A 13757-nucleotide genomic window follows, 5' to 3' on the forward strand; every position below is an offset into this window, starting at 1 on the left:
CTGTTTTTCCCAAATTTATTATAAAACGTAAACAGTTACAGAAATTCCATTTCACGCTCGATTCCAACAAACTTCAATTGTTCTGTGGGCCCATATCTATAATCAAAGAAGAGTTCTTCACCAGGCTGTATCGCCCTTTTCGCGAAAATCCCAATTCTGTGGTCGCCGTTGACCATCATCACTTTGGCGTAGCAGTTGGGATTGATAGAATGATTGGCGAAGCGAATTTTGTTGCCTTTTCTTGTTGCATCGACGACGAAATCTACAAACGAAGCAGAGTAACAAAAGAAACAACATCAGTGTTAGTTACCATTATTCAAGTTGAAGAGGAAACTGCACATATATTTGTCGTAGACCTTTCCACGTCTGTCTGCTTCATCTTGGGAAATTATTTCCCCGCAGTATTCTGAAATGAACTCGTTTTTCTGAGCGCTGTCTTTCAGAAAGATGCCCCATCCAGCCACGTCGGAAGGCGCCATTAGTAAGTGTTTGTCTGAAGGAAAAAAATGAGCGAAAATACCAAAAAATTGTTTCTCCAACTTACGTAATCCTCTTTGGACGCTCACATTCTTGCACGTGATTTTGGAAATATCAAACTGGTCAGCTCCACAAGTTTGACACAAATCAGGGTCACACTCTCTAACTGCCAAGTAACAAGGACATTGTTTTGTGTTGCACTGCGCTTTGCAGCGACACCCTGGGAATCGATTTTGACCTATAAAAAAGCAAAAAATGCATCTTTGTTAATCTAATTTCAGCACTTACAATCGGAGCTGCATTGGCAGAACTTCTCGCAGAAATTTTGCGCTCCAATGCATGGACACTGCACGTCGCAACTTCCTGGATGATCACAGGGCGTGAAATTATAAACATGATTGCTATTAGACTCTTTCTTCAATTGAATCTTCCGGCAATGTACCGACCATAACCTATGCTTCTTCTTCTTCTTTCTGGGCGGAGTGTAATCCCTCATCGTTTCTTCATCAGGAATTCCCGCATCTTCTTTCTGGGCAAACTCGTAAACTTGCTGGCAGGTCTTCGTTAGCATGATTTGCGCAATAGCGCAGTAGTTGTTGAGGAAAATCTTATGGATACCACGGAAAAGACTTTCATCTGACCCTGTCCATTCTTTATGGTCGTTGGCTCCCATAAGTCCCAAGAGACTAAAGTTGGTGGTGGTGGACACCTGATCTTGATCGTTCGCATCTATAAAACCATCATGGATTATTGAGTAGAGACTAAAGCAGTAGTGGTACCTTTATACTTGTTACTGTCGTTACTGTCTTCCGAGCTCGCCTCATTTCCGCTGTCGACGCTCTGTTGTTTACAGATTTTACGAGGATTCGTGTTACCGTTCGTTTTGACTTCGCTAGACGGACCAGCTTCGGAAGTTGACTTACCTTTGGCTTCCTCTTCTTGTTTTGCTTTCGCTGCCATTTTTTCCTTGACAGAGTCCTTTAGGTATGAGAGAATAAATAAAATGATTGTTTGTTTTTATTGTAATGTTTTACCAGCAACATGTAACAGTCGGGGCTGCAGGGTTCTGTGAAGGGCTTCAGGTCCGGACCGCGGCGTTTTTGCAGGTTGGGGCCCGGGTGGCATGCTTGCAGACCTTGAAATGGTGTCAGTCTGAATTTCTTATGTTAAGAATGGGAGAAAAATGATTGGCAAAGATACTGGAGATAAAAACAACCAGAATTAATAGAAATTTTTAATATCCAGTGGTAGCTGAGTGTTATGTTAGCAGTGATTTAGATTACTTGGGGTAAACTGAGTTATCAGTTTCCACAGTGTAATTTGCTCAAAACCCCAATCATCTTATATTACATGTATTCACACCAAAAAACCCTGAAAACCAAAAAAATTCTGATCTTCAGTTTGGTGTTTAAATTTTGAAAGCCTTCAATTACGTCACAAATGAATGAATGAAATGTTGAAAGGCCTGAAGACCTTACCTTGTGTTCCTGCGATGCAGCAAAACAAAAACAACAACCTGAATTGCAGGCGTTATTTTGACCTAAGACCCTAAATGCCTAAAAACGGGTTTCTCGTCCAATACTTACGGTGCAAAAAACAATCATATTTGAAGCACCGGCGGCAAAAGAGTGTGTGGAACGAATGCATGGTTTGTTCTCTGGGCACGGAGGCGGCGTTAGCTCCGTCGATATTGGGGGTGCACTCTGGGGGAGCATTGGGATCAGTCCTTTCTGTGAGCTCAATATATCTGCAATATAAAATGAATACGGGAATTGAAGACGTAATGCAAACAGACTTCTCTCTCAGTTCTTCTGGATCTCCTTTATCAGGAAATTGCGTGGAAATTGCTTGAAAAATTATGAATGCTGGAAAGTCCAGTCCTTTCTTCTTTTCCTCTTCTTTAGTTTTCTCCTTTTCTTTCTTTTCGACTTTTTCGGATTCTTGGTACTGCATCAGCGCGTGCACCAACTCGACAAAGAGTTCATCGTCAATGAATCCAGATTCGCGATCTCCATGTACTTTACCGTCATAGTTCTTGATCAACTCTTCAATAAATGTGCCGTCTTGATCCAGCAGATCGTCGCCCATGTATGGAATGTTGTGGAGAACCGTTTCGTCTTCAACCATAAAGTTCTGTTGAATGGGGGCCCACGTGTACATTGTCGGTATAGGGGTGACTGCATTTATGATCCTGATTGGGGTCACCTGTATATCACCTAACAGAACGTAAAAATGAAGAATTCTTTTTACTTTTCCTTACCTTCATTCCCTATCACTTCCGCTTTCTTCATACAAGTCACATGTGAAGGAATTTCCGGTAAGGGCACCCAAGCCGCTTTCGAGTCAGTCCATCTCTTCTGTTCCCCAATTAGGTTCTCCGTCATCCTCATTCTGTTTTGATTCCATGCTAACTTTACTTCGTCCGCTCGTTTGTACCGCTTTTGTTGTCTCAATCGGATGTATTCTTGCTTCACATGGCGTTTCCACTCGTTACTCACTTTCACTTTCGACATTCTAGGACGAGTAACTGAACGGAACAAAGTAAATAAGCGGATGATCGAAAACTACTTCATTTTTGCAACTTAGGAGGATCAATAAACACAAAAGTTATAACACTACATAACCTCAAAATACAAATGACAGCTTCTTTGTTTGTGTGGGAACGAAGAAACACGTGTGGTGTCGGAAATAACCGAATGCATAGGGGTTGCAAAAATGGCGGGAAAATAAGGGTGTCAAAAGAGCGGGCAAATTTAAAAGAATCAAGAAAAAATGGGAACACTGATGGGAGCTTCGATTGGCTGGTTAATTAATGCATTCATTATTCTACATTTTGTATTTTGGTGTATATAAAGCAGGACTAATATGTGAAAATAAAAATTGAATTTTTTTATTATGTAAGTATGTAAAGTATACAAGTTTAAGGTGTTTTTGGTCTTACTTTTAACAGTAAAAACAGAATTATTAATTGAATGAATGTTATAAAAATGATCGCTTTCCCGACTTTTTTTACCAATGCAGCGAATAATACCTATTAGATCTATCTGTACATGAATAATAAATTGAGTGGATAATAAAACTATTGTTTTCTCTTCCAAGCGAGGTAAAATTTCACTGCAATTTTCTCTGTATTTCTTTAATCTCATATCTTATTGCGCCATTCTCCAAGGACTTTTATTTTTCTTTTCGCGCAACATCCCAAACGACCACCTTGATACCATCAATCCATCGCCACTTCCTCTCTTATTATCCCAAAGTATCAACAAATTACTACACTCTTACACAACAACAAAATTCAAGTTGCAAATTACAGCGCTGCTGATGTTTCACCAGAGTTTGCACTTTTGTAGATCCACCAGTTGCTGGCCGGCCACCGCCGGTATCGGTCGACATAGTTTGCGGTTTGGCGTCGCGACGTGACGCGTCTTCGCCAACTTTCATGATTTTATCTTATTGTGGGTGATTATTAAACCACCACCAAAATGCAAGACCAAGGTAAAAGCTCCTTACTTGCTCCTTCCAAGATGTTTATTTTTATTTTTAAGCGGAGGAGTTTTATTAATTTGTTGTTTTTGTCACCAGTTTATTTTAAGACGACTGTCGAAATTTTATTGTGTGTTTATTACTTTTAATGTTATTCTGTATGTGATTTTAAAAAATTAAAAGCCATTACTGTATGTGGCAATATCATGCGAGTTATAAATAGAAGACTATTTTCATTGATCGTGATTAATAAAAAGGAGTTTCATCGAGTGATGACAAGTGGAAGAAAAATGCATTGTGACCTATTTTAAATCAGGTCATTTTGAATAACGTTTGCAATTTAGTTTTGCTTTTTGCCAAGTGGAATATCAGTGGAATGAGCTGTTAAGCGATGCAGATTTTACCACATTCTCTGAACTGCGTGTGTTGAAAAAATGAAAGTTAATGAAGTGTCGAGAATATCTTTCGACAGTTTATCGTTTTGTGACGTTACGGGCAATAAATGGATGCGAAAAGGACGAAGGAATAAGTGGGAAGACAACAAATTCGCCAGCAGTAATAGGGATTTTTTTGACCTGACCTATGATGATTTACAACATTTTTTTAAATAAAAATTGGCAATCCTTTAGCATACTTTTGGATACTTTGCAAACATTTCCACTGAAACATACATAACCATAAATTTTTGTATTATTAAATGTCAGCTATAAATTTTTGCTATAAATGTTTCAATGGAAATTGTGACGCTGAAGAGCAATTTATAGCTAAAAGCTGTAGAAGTAAGGTCGAAAAAGAAGAAAATTAGCTTTTGGTGGAACATATAAGAATTCGATTTCGAATTCGAATTAGCTTCACATTTATCAGTACTTACCTAATTATTTTCTTCATAATTATTATGTTTTTCGAATTGATTGATTTTTTTTATTCATGTGTATGTTTTTCGATTACAAGCGAACCCATACCTATTCTATAATTATTATTATATATATTATTATTATTATTATTTATGATTATAGGTACTCTATAATCGCATGTTTCGTCTTTAAGTAAAAAGTTTTAAAACAATTTAAAATTCTCTCTACACATCGACGAAAATCTAGAAAAATCCTCCATTTTTGAAGAAATTGAGTTTATTTGTATTTTATTTTTTATTTTCTTTAAAATTAATTATAATTTGACAATACAGTATGATTCAAATTATAACAAATTTCTTTTATATCTTATCTTCTACACCAGATTAGGTAAAACAAGAAAAAAGTAAAGTTAATGTTCTGTTGTTAAAAACGAAAATTCAGAGGAACAACTTTTTAAATTTATAAATAAATAAGATCAAATGAAGAGGAACAAATTTTTGTTGCACTGTGTTATAAATAAACAAATTAAAATGGTTTTGCAGTTCAATTTATTGCAAATCCACAAAAATAAATTTTTAGAAAAACAAACTAACATTGGTACATACGTAATGAATAGGTCGTTCATGTATGCGTAACTAAGGATTTATTAGTTGAGTAGAGTGCTTTCGTTATGCTCATATTATCATAGTAGAAAATAGCTTTAACAGTTGTTCAAAATTGCACAAAATAGTGCATAAAACAATTTAATATAATATGTTAACATATCTTACATGCAACCTTTCTCGTGATGAATATTAATTTTTCACTAATTTTTAAATTTCCTTTCAACAATCTAACATCTACTAAGTTACACCATTTCTCTTTCATCACCTGAATTGCTAACTATGAAACAGTTCATAGAGTAGGTCTTCATTGGTTCTCAACATGAAAGCAAATCATCTGACGCGGAAACCTCTGGTTACCAACATGCATGAAATTTAGCAACATTCCAGAAATCCTCAATAACGTTTGCAGACGAGTTATACCAGAAAAATATTCAAAATTGATCTCGGGAGGATTAACAAAAGTTTGTGGGTAATTGCGGCGAAAACGAAGAAAAAGTCCATTGCTCCCGAGGGTTGTTAGTTGAAAGTGGTTGTGTGGGTGCGAGATATTTTTATTTCGGTGTATGGAAAAAGGGTGATGCACGAGAAAGTCAATTAGTGTCAGATTTTGCAACTGTAGAAAGATAAATAGGTAGTTTGATTAGGTTACATGTGGGATAATCAAGAGATGTATGTTTTGGTAAAAGGGGGGGTTTTATTAATAGTGTAATTTAATAGTGGCGGTGTAGAGTTTTTTGAAGAATGATGATATGTTAGAAAAAATTATAAAAGATTTCCTGGGGCAACATGAATGGATCAGCAACAAAACCCGAAGGTCAAACTACCTTGTTTTAGTCTGTTTATTCTGTTTCCTATAACATTGTTGTCAGGTTTTAATTAATTTAATGAGTTTCACATTATAATATACATTCATTTTTGACCAGAGGGCGTGTAAATTAATATCAGAATTATTATTTCCCGGGCTAACAACATTTCCAAGAGTCTGAATTAAAAAACTAATTGAAAACAGAGTAGAATTAAAGTCCCCAAGATATGGAATTAGCAGCAGCCACATTTTAATTTGCTTCAATTCTTCCTATCAAAACAGACCGTTTTTACTCTTTGTTAAATTAAAGTAATTATTCTCATGTCAGAACTCAGCCTAAAGTTCAAAGTTCTCAAGTAATTGTGAATGAGTCAGCAACAACAGTATAATCATTTTAAACGAACTTGAAATCTTCCAGCAGAAAATAAGACTAAAAAAAATCTGAGACTAGTTTCCGCATGTTAGGAATAAATGTGCTGTTCATTACGTTCCAACTATTCAAAGCAGCTCCACTTTTCTGAATAATTAGGTTGCATTTACAAGACAAAACGCGGCTTGTACGCGCTGAAATTAATAACAAAGCCAGACTCCGGAATAACCTTGGAGAGTTTTTGCTACTGATTTAATAAGAGGCGACGATTTCTGCAAACTATTAGATTACTAGAGCTTAATCGAGATTTTTCAGCATCTTTGTGCCATTTTGTCGTGTGAGTACAACCTGTGGATTCTATCGTCTTTTAATTTAACTAAAGTGGTTACTTTGCGTGTCTATTATTATTACCAAGAGACGCACTGCACCAGCTTCCGGTGTTCGTGATACTCAAAATAGTGCACTTTTCTAATAAAAGCTAATTGCGGTGGAACGAAACGTATTGGTAATTTTAAAACTAATATAAAAGTCGAGATAGGGGGCTCATTATGGTGTTTCATAAAAGTGGTAAAATCTCAATTTGCGGCATAAAAACTTTGTGCGTTGTGTAAAAGCTCACGCAGATACGTATTGTGTTATTAGATAAAAAAAGTTTTCTGTTGGTTGTGTTTAATACTATGAAAGGAATTAAAAATTCTTAAATTAATTTTTTTCATAGTAGCTTTTAAAGTGTGCTTTATTATTATACATATATTAAGCATATTTATGCCAGTTTCATAATTATTGTTTAAAGACGGCTTTAAGTTCTTTAAGGTATTTTTACAACAATCTGTTTTTACGGCAAAAACTGAGTTCGAATTTTTAAGGAACTTTTAAATGAATATGAAACCCGCTCTAAGAATTTTTTTAACGAGTTAACTAGTCTCTATACAGTGGATCGCATTTGCCAAAGAAATCTGTAGACCTCGTGAGTTGAGTAAACTTGAAATTTAAATTACATATGTATGTAGTTTTTTATTATTTAGTTTAAAAACTTCCTCCCGTCACCTATCAAAACATTTCTTCTGCTTAATAAATTCAATACTAAGTTCAATGCCCAATTATTTAGAAGATCATGCCGATTAAAATGTTTGTCTGTTTACTTTGAGGTCGGGAAAGTTTATTGTTGTTGCAACTCCGCAACTCAAACTATGATAAAAAAAGAACGCTGCCTATGATATGACACGATTTGGAATCCATCACTAACACAAAACACTTGTTTCATCCATATACATCAACTTTATCAAAAATGGGGACGCGCGGTTCCTAAGATCGACTGTTAGCATTAGGCATTTTTCAAATATCGTTTTCAGGCTCAAAAATCGTTAGAATTTATAAAATTGAGTTGATTTGAAACTGTCCAAACTATGTTCAAATAAATACAGATCTAGATTACCTATATTTCCAGAATACTTCGTGTTGTAGGTGATTTGATTACCTATATCTAAAAGTTTGCGGAAACTTACGAACTACGTGCTTAAGATTCTTAGTTCCCCAGATGTTATAAATTCCCGAATTTGCATTCTAAATGGTGGTTGGAACATAATACTAGGTTTTAAGTAATATGTCGGTATGGAGTCTCATTTTTAAGGCTTCGGTTTTATTTTGTATGTACTCCCATCTCTTTATAATGCTTATACAATTTGCTGTAAAATGAAAACACACGAAAGGAAGCTCTTTTGTTGGATAAATTGAGATTGACTTATTGTTAGTATCAATTTTTCCTATGTATTGTAGGTATAATCCAAACAAACGTACACCCATTTTTTTTCTAAAAATTGTTACATGCACAGAGATAAAGTTAAACTTAATTTAAACATTTTGTACTTATTAGAGATTTTATGTTTTGCAATATGTACCTAACTGACAAGTAAATATTCATTATTTTAGTAATTTCTCACATAAAAAGTTATCGAAACACTTAATTTAAAATTAAATTTAGCCAAATCCCTCATTAGAGAATTATTACATTTATTATTAGTTTTCGAAGAAAATGTATGATCCGAATTCAACAAATTTTCTTCATGTAATGATGTACATTTATAACCCGATGATGTTAACAACGTTTCCTAAACCACTAAACAAGAAGACGTCACGTTCGGATCAGTTAATCGTCTAATGATGAAAGAAATGTTTTAAAAAGTATAATTACTAATTACTATCAGACTACATGAGCGATTCAAAGCACGTTTAGTCGAGCTACTCACTACTCAGCTTAAAGCTCTTGTTTCCTATTTTTATTTGGTGATTAACTTCTTCCAACGTCACGAATCCGCTTATTCCGACGCCAATTTCCCGAAGGGAAGTGATTTGCGAAGTAATTTGTCGCATTTCTGTCAGCAATAAATTTGTGGAAACTTCATATAAACTGACCCTTAACAAAATTCGAATTAGAGGACCAATTTTAGAAGAAAAAAATATTTGAAAGTAAATAAACGTAGCCACTACTTAAAATAGAGTGAAATTCATCATCCAGTTATTTTCACTGGTAAAAGTAAATATTTAATAAAGTCCGATTTTTCATCGTTACAATATTATGAGTGGTGGAGTCGATGTTAAAAGGAAAAAATCGGCGGCGAACAACAGGTGCTTGGCATAGAGCCAACTTCAGTTCTGTGCTCCGATTTAACTTTTTTGTTTATTTTTACGAATGTGAAGAGACAGGATTAAAAAAAACGTCTTATAAATGTAGCATTTTTAAACTAATGTAAGTAGTGCGAATTAAACTGACTTTATGTTTCTCCAATCTTAATTTAAAGTGAACCATTTCGTTTATTATTACACCGACAGTTATTAATATCTAGGTATTAATAAATGATAGTAGTAGATTATCTAAAATTATCTAGATTTACTGAACTATCTATTATTGCTTGCCTTGACCTCGCGTTCCTCGACTTCAGTAACACATGCAAATGAATTTCCCCTATTTAAAATTTAAGTCTCAAACGTTTATTTTCCTCCCTTTTCTAATGGATTTATCAGATAAAACCGTGTCTGTGTGGCCTAGAAATTTCCCAAATTTAATCGTGTTCCCAATCTCAGCTCGAGAATAAATAAAATAAAAATTCTTTTATCGCCGTCTATTCAAAATCATCATATCCTGAAATTCCTTCAAGATATCTGAGAAATATTGGCGCTGTTATGTAAATGAGTTATCGTTTTATCGGGGGTTGAATTGAATTTCTTGACAAACTCTCGGAACAAAAATTTGATTTGATGGAATTTTTCTGGTAGATCGCACCCTGGATAATAGATCAAAGAGAAAAGAGAAGGTGGCGACAAAGTCGCAAAGATAAAAGAAGTGAATTTGGTGGCTGCGTAATAATGGAGGTTCAGAATTGCAAATTGTCATTGAATAAAGTAATAAACCAAAAATCAAATTTAGGAGCTGCGAGATGTGCGATTAAGTTCGATTTGATGTCAAAATATATTTCGGTTCCACTTTTAAAAATAGAAACTGTTCACGTTTCCTAACTTCGGTAAATATCCGGTCCGAAATTTAAATTGGACAGAATATGATAAATTCGAGTTTTTAATGGGACAAACGAAGTATAATAAACACCTTTTAGTGGGAAATTTATTAGTTTCTCCGCCAAGTGTAAGCATAAATATTTAATTTTATCTAATTTCTGCCACAGGTACAGGGAATGTTTGCTCTTAAATTTCATATTCGAAGGATTAAAACGAATAGCTGCAATGATGTTCTGTTTGCTTTGAAGCTTATCTAATTATAGTCATCAAAAGCCGGCCGATGTGAGGCGACAATAATACAAATACTGAATGTAGAAGCCTGTTTTCACCGCGAGCTCTTAATTGACCGAATTTTCCAAGATACGAAAATGTTTTCATGAGTTAAAGAAATAAAAAGCGGGTTATGAGATGAAAAAAGAAAACAGATCAGAACTGTTTGTCATAAGATAAATTACTGAATGAGAGTTTAATCAAAATGAATTATCTGTCTGTAGGTTTGAAATGAAAATTGCAATAAAATTTTCAAGACTTTCATGTGCGCAATACTTATCTACTTGCATTTAAAATAGAAACGTTTTGGTTATACACAAAATCGCAACATTCTGAGCAATGATAAATCAATGCATACAAACTCAAATAAATTCTGAATAGATTTAAAAAAATTACTTAAAGTTCCACGACATATCAGTCAAGTTTCAGTTGTTCAAATTACTAAATTTTTAAAGTTTTAATTCAGGGATTTAAGCTTTCAAATTTAGAAGTCCGGGATTCACAGATATTGTTAAAAAATCATTCTTTAGGTTTTCTCTGGTTTTCTCTTATTTTTTTCAGTTTTTCTTAAAAACTTGCAGAGTTATAAATTAAAAAATCAATACGATTGCTTGCAAAATGGTCATGGTCATGGACAGCCGAGTTAAATCTTTAATTTCGATTAAATACTTAATACAGTAGAATCCGTTTATTATGACCAACTTGTAACAGAAAGTTTGGTTTCCATCTAACTTAAATGAATTTTTGCCCTGTTACAATGACTTCGGTTAGGTTTTCTCAGCCAATCGCACCTGTTATTGAGACTAGCTTCAACATGTAAAAGTGATCGTTTTTCCGCCAATTAACCGGTCCAATAAGATTCAAAATGACGTTAATACTAACGCGACCCAGAATAAAACATTTTGCTTGTAAACCCAAAAAATTATAGGGTGTAAATCTTTGAAAAGTATTGTTCAGAATTTTCTAGGGAACATATTGTATTAAACTATTAAACCTTAAATATTCGTCAATCTCTTGGAAAATTAGAATAAAATGAGAAAGTGGATGGCACTGAAAACTAACTTTTTGCATTTTTAATTGAACTTTTTCCGGACAATGTGGCTGCAGCCACCGATGATGAAGATGAAGAGTCCTGACCTTATGGAGTAAAATGGACTTCTGATGTAGGATTTATAAATGACTTTCCACTGCTTCAGTGCCAGTTTCGTCCAAAATTTGTTGACTAGTGTAATTTCAAAAATCTAAGAATTTGGGATCTCAAAAACTGTGAATTATAATTTGAGAAATTAGATCTACAAAAATCTAAAAAAATACAAATACAAAATACAGAAAAAAGGAACAGTAATTCTTTTGAACAACCTTTTTAGCTACAATTACCTTGATTTCCAGTTCTCCTCTTTCTCCCCTATGTCGTCTTTTAATTAAACCTGTATAGTTTTGATTAAACCTAAATTAATGGTGTTTGTGCTAATTGAAATTCTTTGTTTTAATCCTCCCAGAAGCTGCATATACCGCGATTATTGAGTGTTACTCGCTTTAATTAAACCGAATGTAATAACCCATCTGTATAATCGTGTAACCAATTTCTAATCGTATATAATAATAAGGTTTAAATGGAAATTTAACGAGTATACTTTTTGTAGTAATCCTTGAACAAAAATAACAGTAATAACAAGCGCACCGTTTCGTATTTACGTCTTCATTAAAATTTAATCTTCTAATTGTATAGTGAGTTCGAATTTAATTAGTCGGAATCGGTTCGCTTTTTGGATAATTGAAGAAGGTGATTTATTCAATTTTAATGTAAAAGAGTAAAAAACTGGCGCTAATTTTAATAGAGCTTGTAAAGGAGCGAGTCATAAATTTTATAAATATCGTAAAATATCGTAAATAGCTTAATAGTAGTAATCTGCGCTCAGTTAATAAAATCATAAATTCCAATTATCTGCGATAATAATCGCCGAGCAAGAGTTAATGATTTATTCAGCATTTTAGTAAAAGGTGTTTAATCCAAACAAAAAATTCATTAATTATGTTAGAGATCGATAGAAAACTCCCGCGATATTATCAATCCTTGAATTAATTCCCGCTCGACCGCGGTTCTGGAAAACACCTGGAATTTAATGCGGTTGCTGTCGAGTTCTTTTGGGTCAGTTTCACTTGATTTGTGCATTTTCTGGAAAGGTCTTAGTATCCCTCTGATACGAGTTCACAAAGTGGAAAAAGGGGTGTCATTTCAGATCAAAGTAATGATTCGAGATATTTTAAACTTTCATTTTTGGATCTTTTCTTGCTTATTCAGCAATTCCACCCTTGCCGCTAAATCCATCATGAATACCATTATTCCACTGGTATTTGTGCACTCTAATATGCACTCATATGCAACGTACCTGGCATATGAGGAAACTCATTTCAATGAACTCATCCAATCCAATAAAATTCCATACACCCTTTCTTTCTTACATTTAAAAATATTCGTCGTCATCCATTTCCAATCAAATTCTACATTGTCCTGAAAAGAAAACGAAAAGTAATTCTGTCGCTTTGTGTAAAAGAGAAACGTCGTCAATAGTCGTCATCTACTCGCTAGAAAAACATCAAAGAACAATGTTAGATAAATAAGGTTGAGATACAAACGTTTCAATCACTGCCCAGAATGTCGTTTTAAACCAGACGTAACAAATAATTGATTTAATATAGCGAGAGCCCCGGGGATGAAAAGTGTTAAGAAGAAAATTCAATTGGCTCGAGAAATTTAGCGGAAATTGACAGGAATTGTGTAAATTTTTTGTCGAGGTATAGTTGGTTGCCTAATTGAACTTTGAACATCCCTTTCACATCGTCCTTTAATTTCACTGCTTGTACTTTTGAGGGCGTTCTTGTTACGGCTTTATCAAGTTTTAACGAATTCCGGACAAGTTTCCAGTTTATCGAAACAATGAATTGTGTTCACGAGGAATTTTCCTACAGATAACATTTTAGTAAGGTCTAAAACCTCCAAGCTTCAAGACAATAAAACTTCGTTTATTTGTCCAATACGGTTTTGATTTGTGTATAAATTTATTTATGACATATTTTGGGTAGTTTGAAGAGGAAATGGAGTTTGCGGACATTTCCGGGCCAGAAACTGGATTTGTGTATGTTTGTGGTATTGTATTAATTTAATCAATTAATTCGGTGAAATGTTGTCAGGCTTGCCAACATTTGCACGCTTCGATATAATGACGTTTCGTCTGTTGGAGGCTTTAAATTATTTTAACTGGTAATTTGATTTCGGACATTTGTTGTTGTTTTACCGTCAGGATAAATCTAGAATGTGATTGATTATTTTTTGAGTTTAATTGTTGTTTGAGATAAATGTGACATTCGCTATTGTTTGAAAT

The 13757-nt window shown here is 34.2% G+C and overlaps 2 protein-coding genes across 3 annotated transcripts in view; one reads left to right on the forward strand and one right to left on the reverse strand.

Moving 5' to 3' along the window:
- Position 1: 1 nt before the first annotated feature.
- On the reverse strand, positions 2-3152 carry E(z) (histone-lysine N-methyltransferase E(z)). Its single transcript, XM_088029151.1, has 9 exons — positions 2738-3152; positions 2273-2693; positions 2064-2224; positions 1512-1612; positions 1257-1455; positions 766-1206; positions 545-715; positions 311-493; positions 2-262 (listed from the first exon to the last, which is right to left on the reverse strand). Exons 1-9 carry the CDS (start codon positions 2988-2990, stop codon positions 36-38), a joined length of 2157 nt encoding a protein of 718 aa, XP_087885277.1. The 5' UTR covers positions 2991-3152; the 3' UTR covers positions 2-35.
- Positions 3153-3837: 685 nt separating this feature from the next.
- The window catches only part of LOC148178519 (adenylate cyclase type 2-like), a 30810-nt gene continuing 20890 nt past the window's right edge, over positions 3838-13757 (forward strand). For both annotated transcript variants that reach the window (XM_088031412.1, XM_088031413.1), the window contains exon 1: positions 3838-3972. In XM_088031412.1, the coding sequence (XP_087887538.1) occupies positions 3960-3972 (13 nt within the window). In that variant the 5' untranslated portion in view covers positions 3838-3959. The remainder of the gene's footprint in view (positions 3973-13757) is intronic.

The sequence above is a fragment of the Gnatocerus cornutus genome, chromosome 2 (assembly GCF_029298725.1).
Source record: "Gnatocerus cornutus isolate USDA-ARS CGAHR chromosome 2, icGnaCorn1.1, whole genome shotgun sequence".
Lineage (NCBI taxonomy): Eukaryota > Metazoa > Arthropoda > Insecta > Coleoptera > Tenebrionidae > Gnatocerus > Gnatocerus cornutus.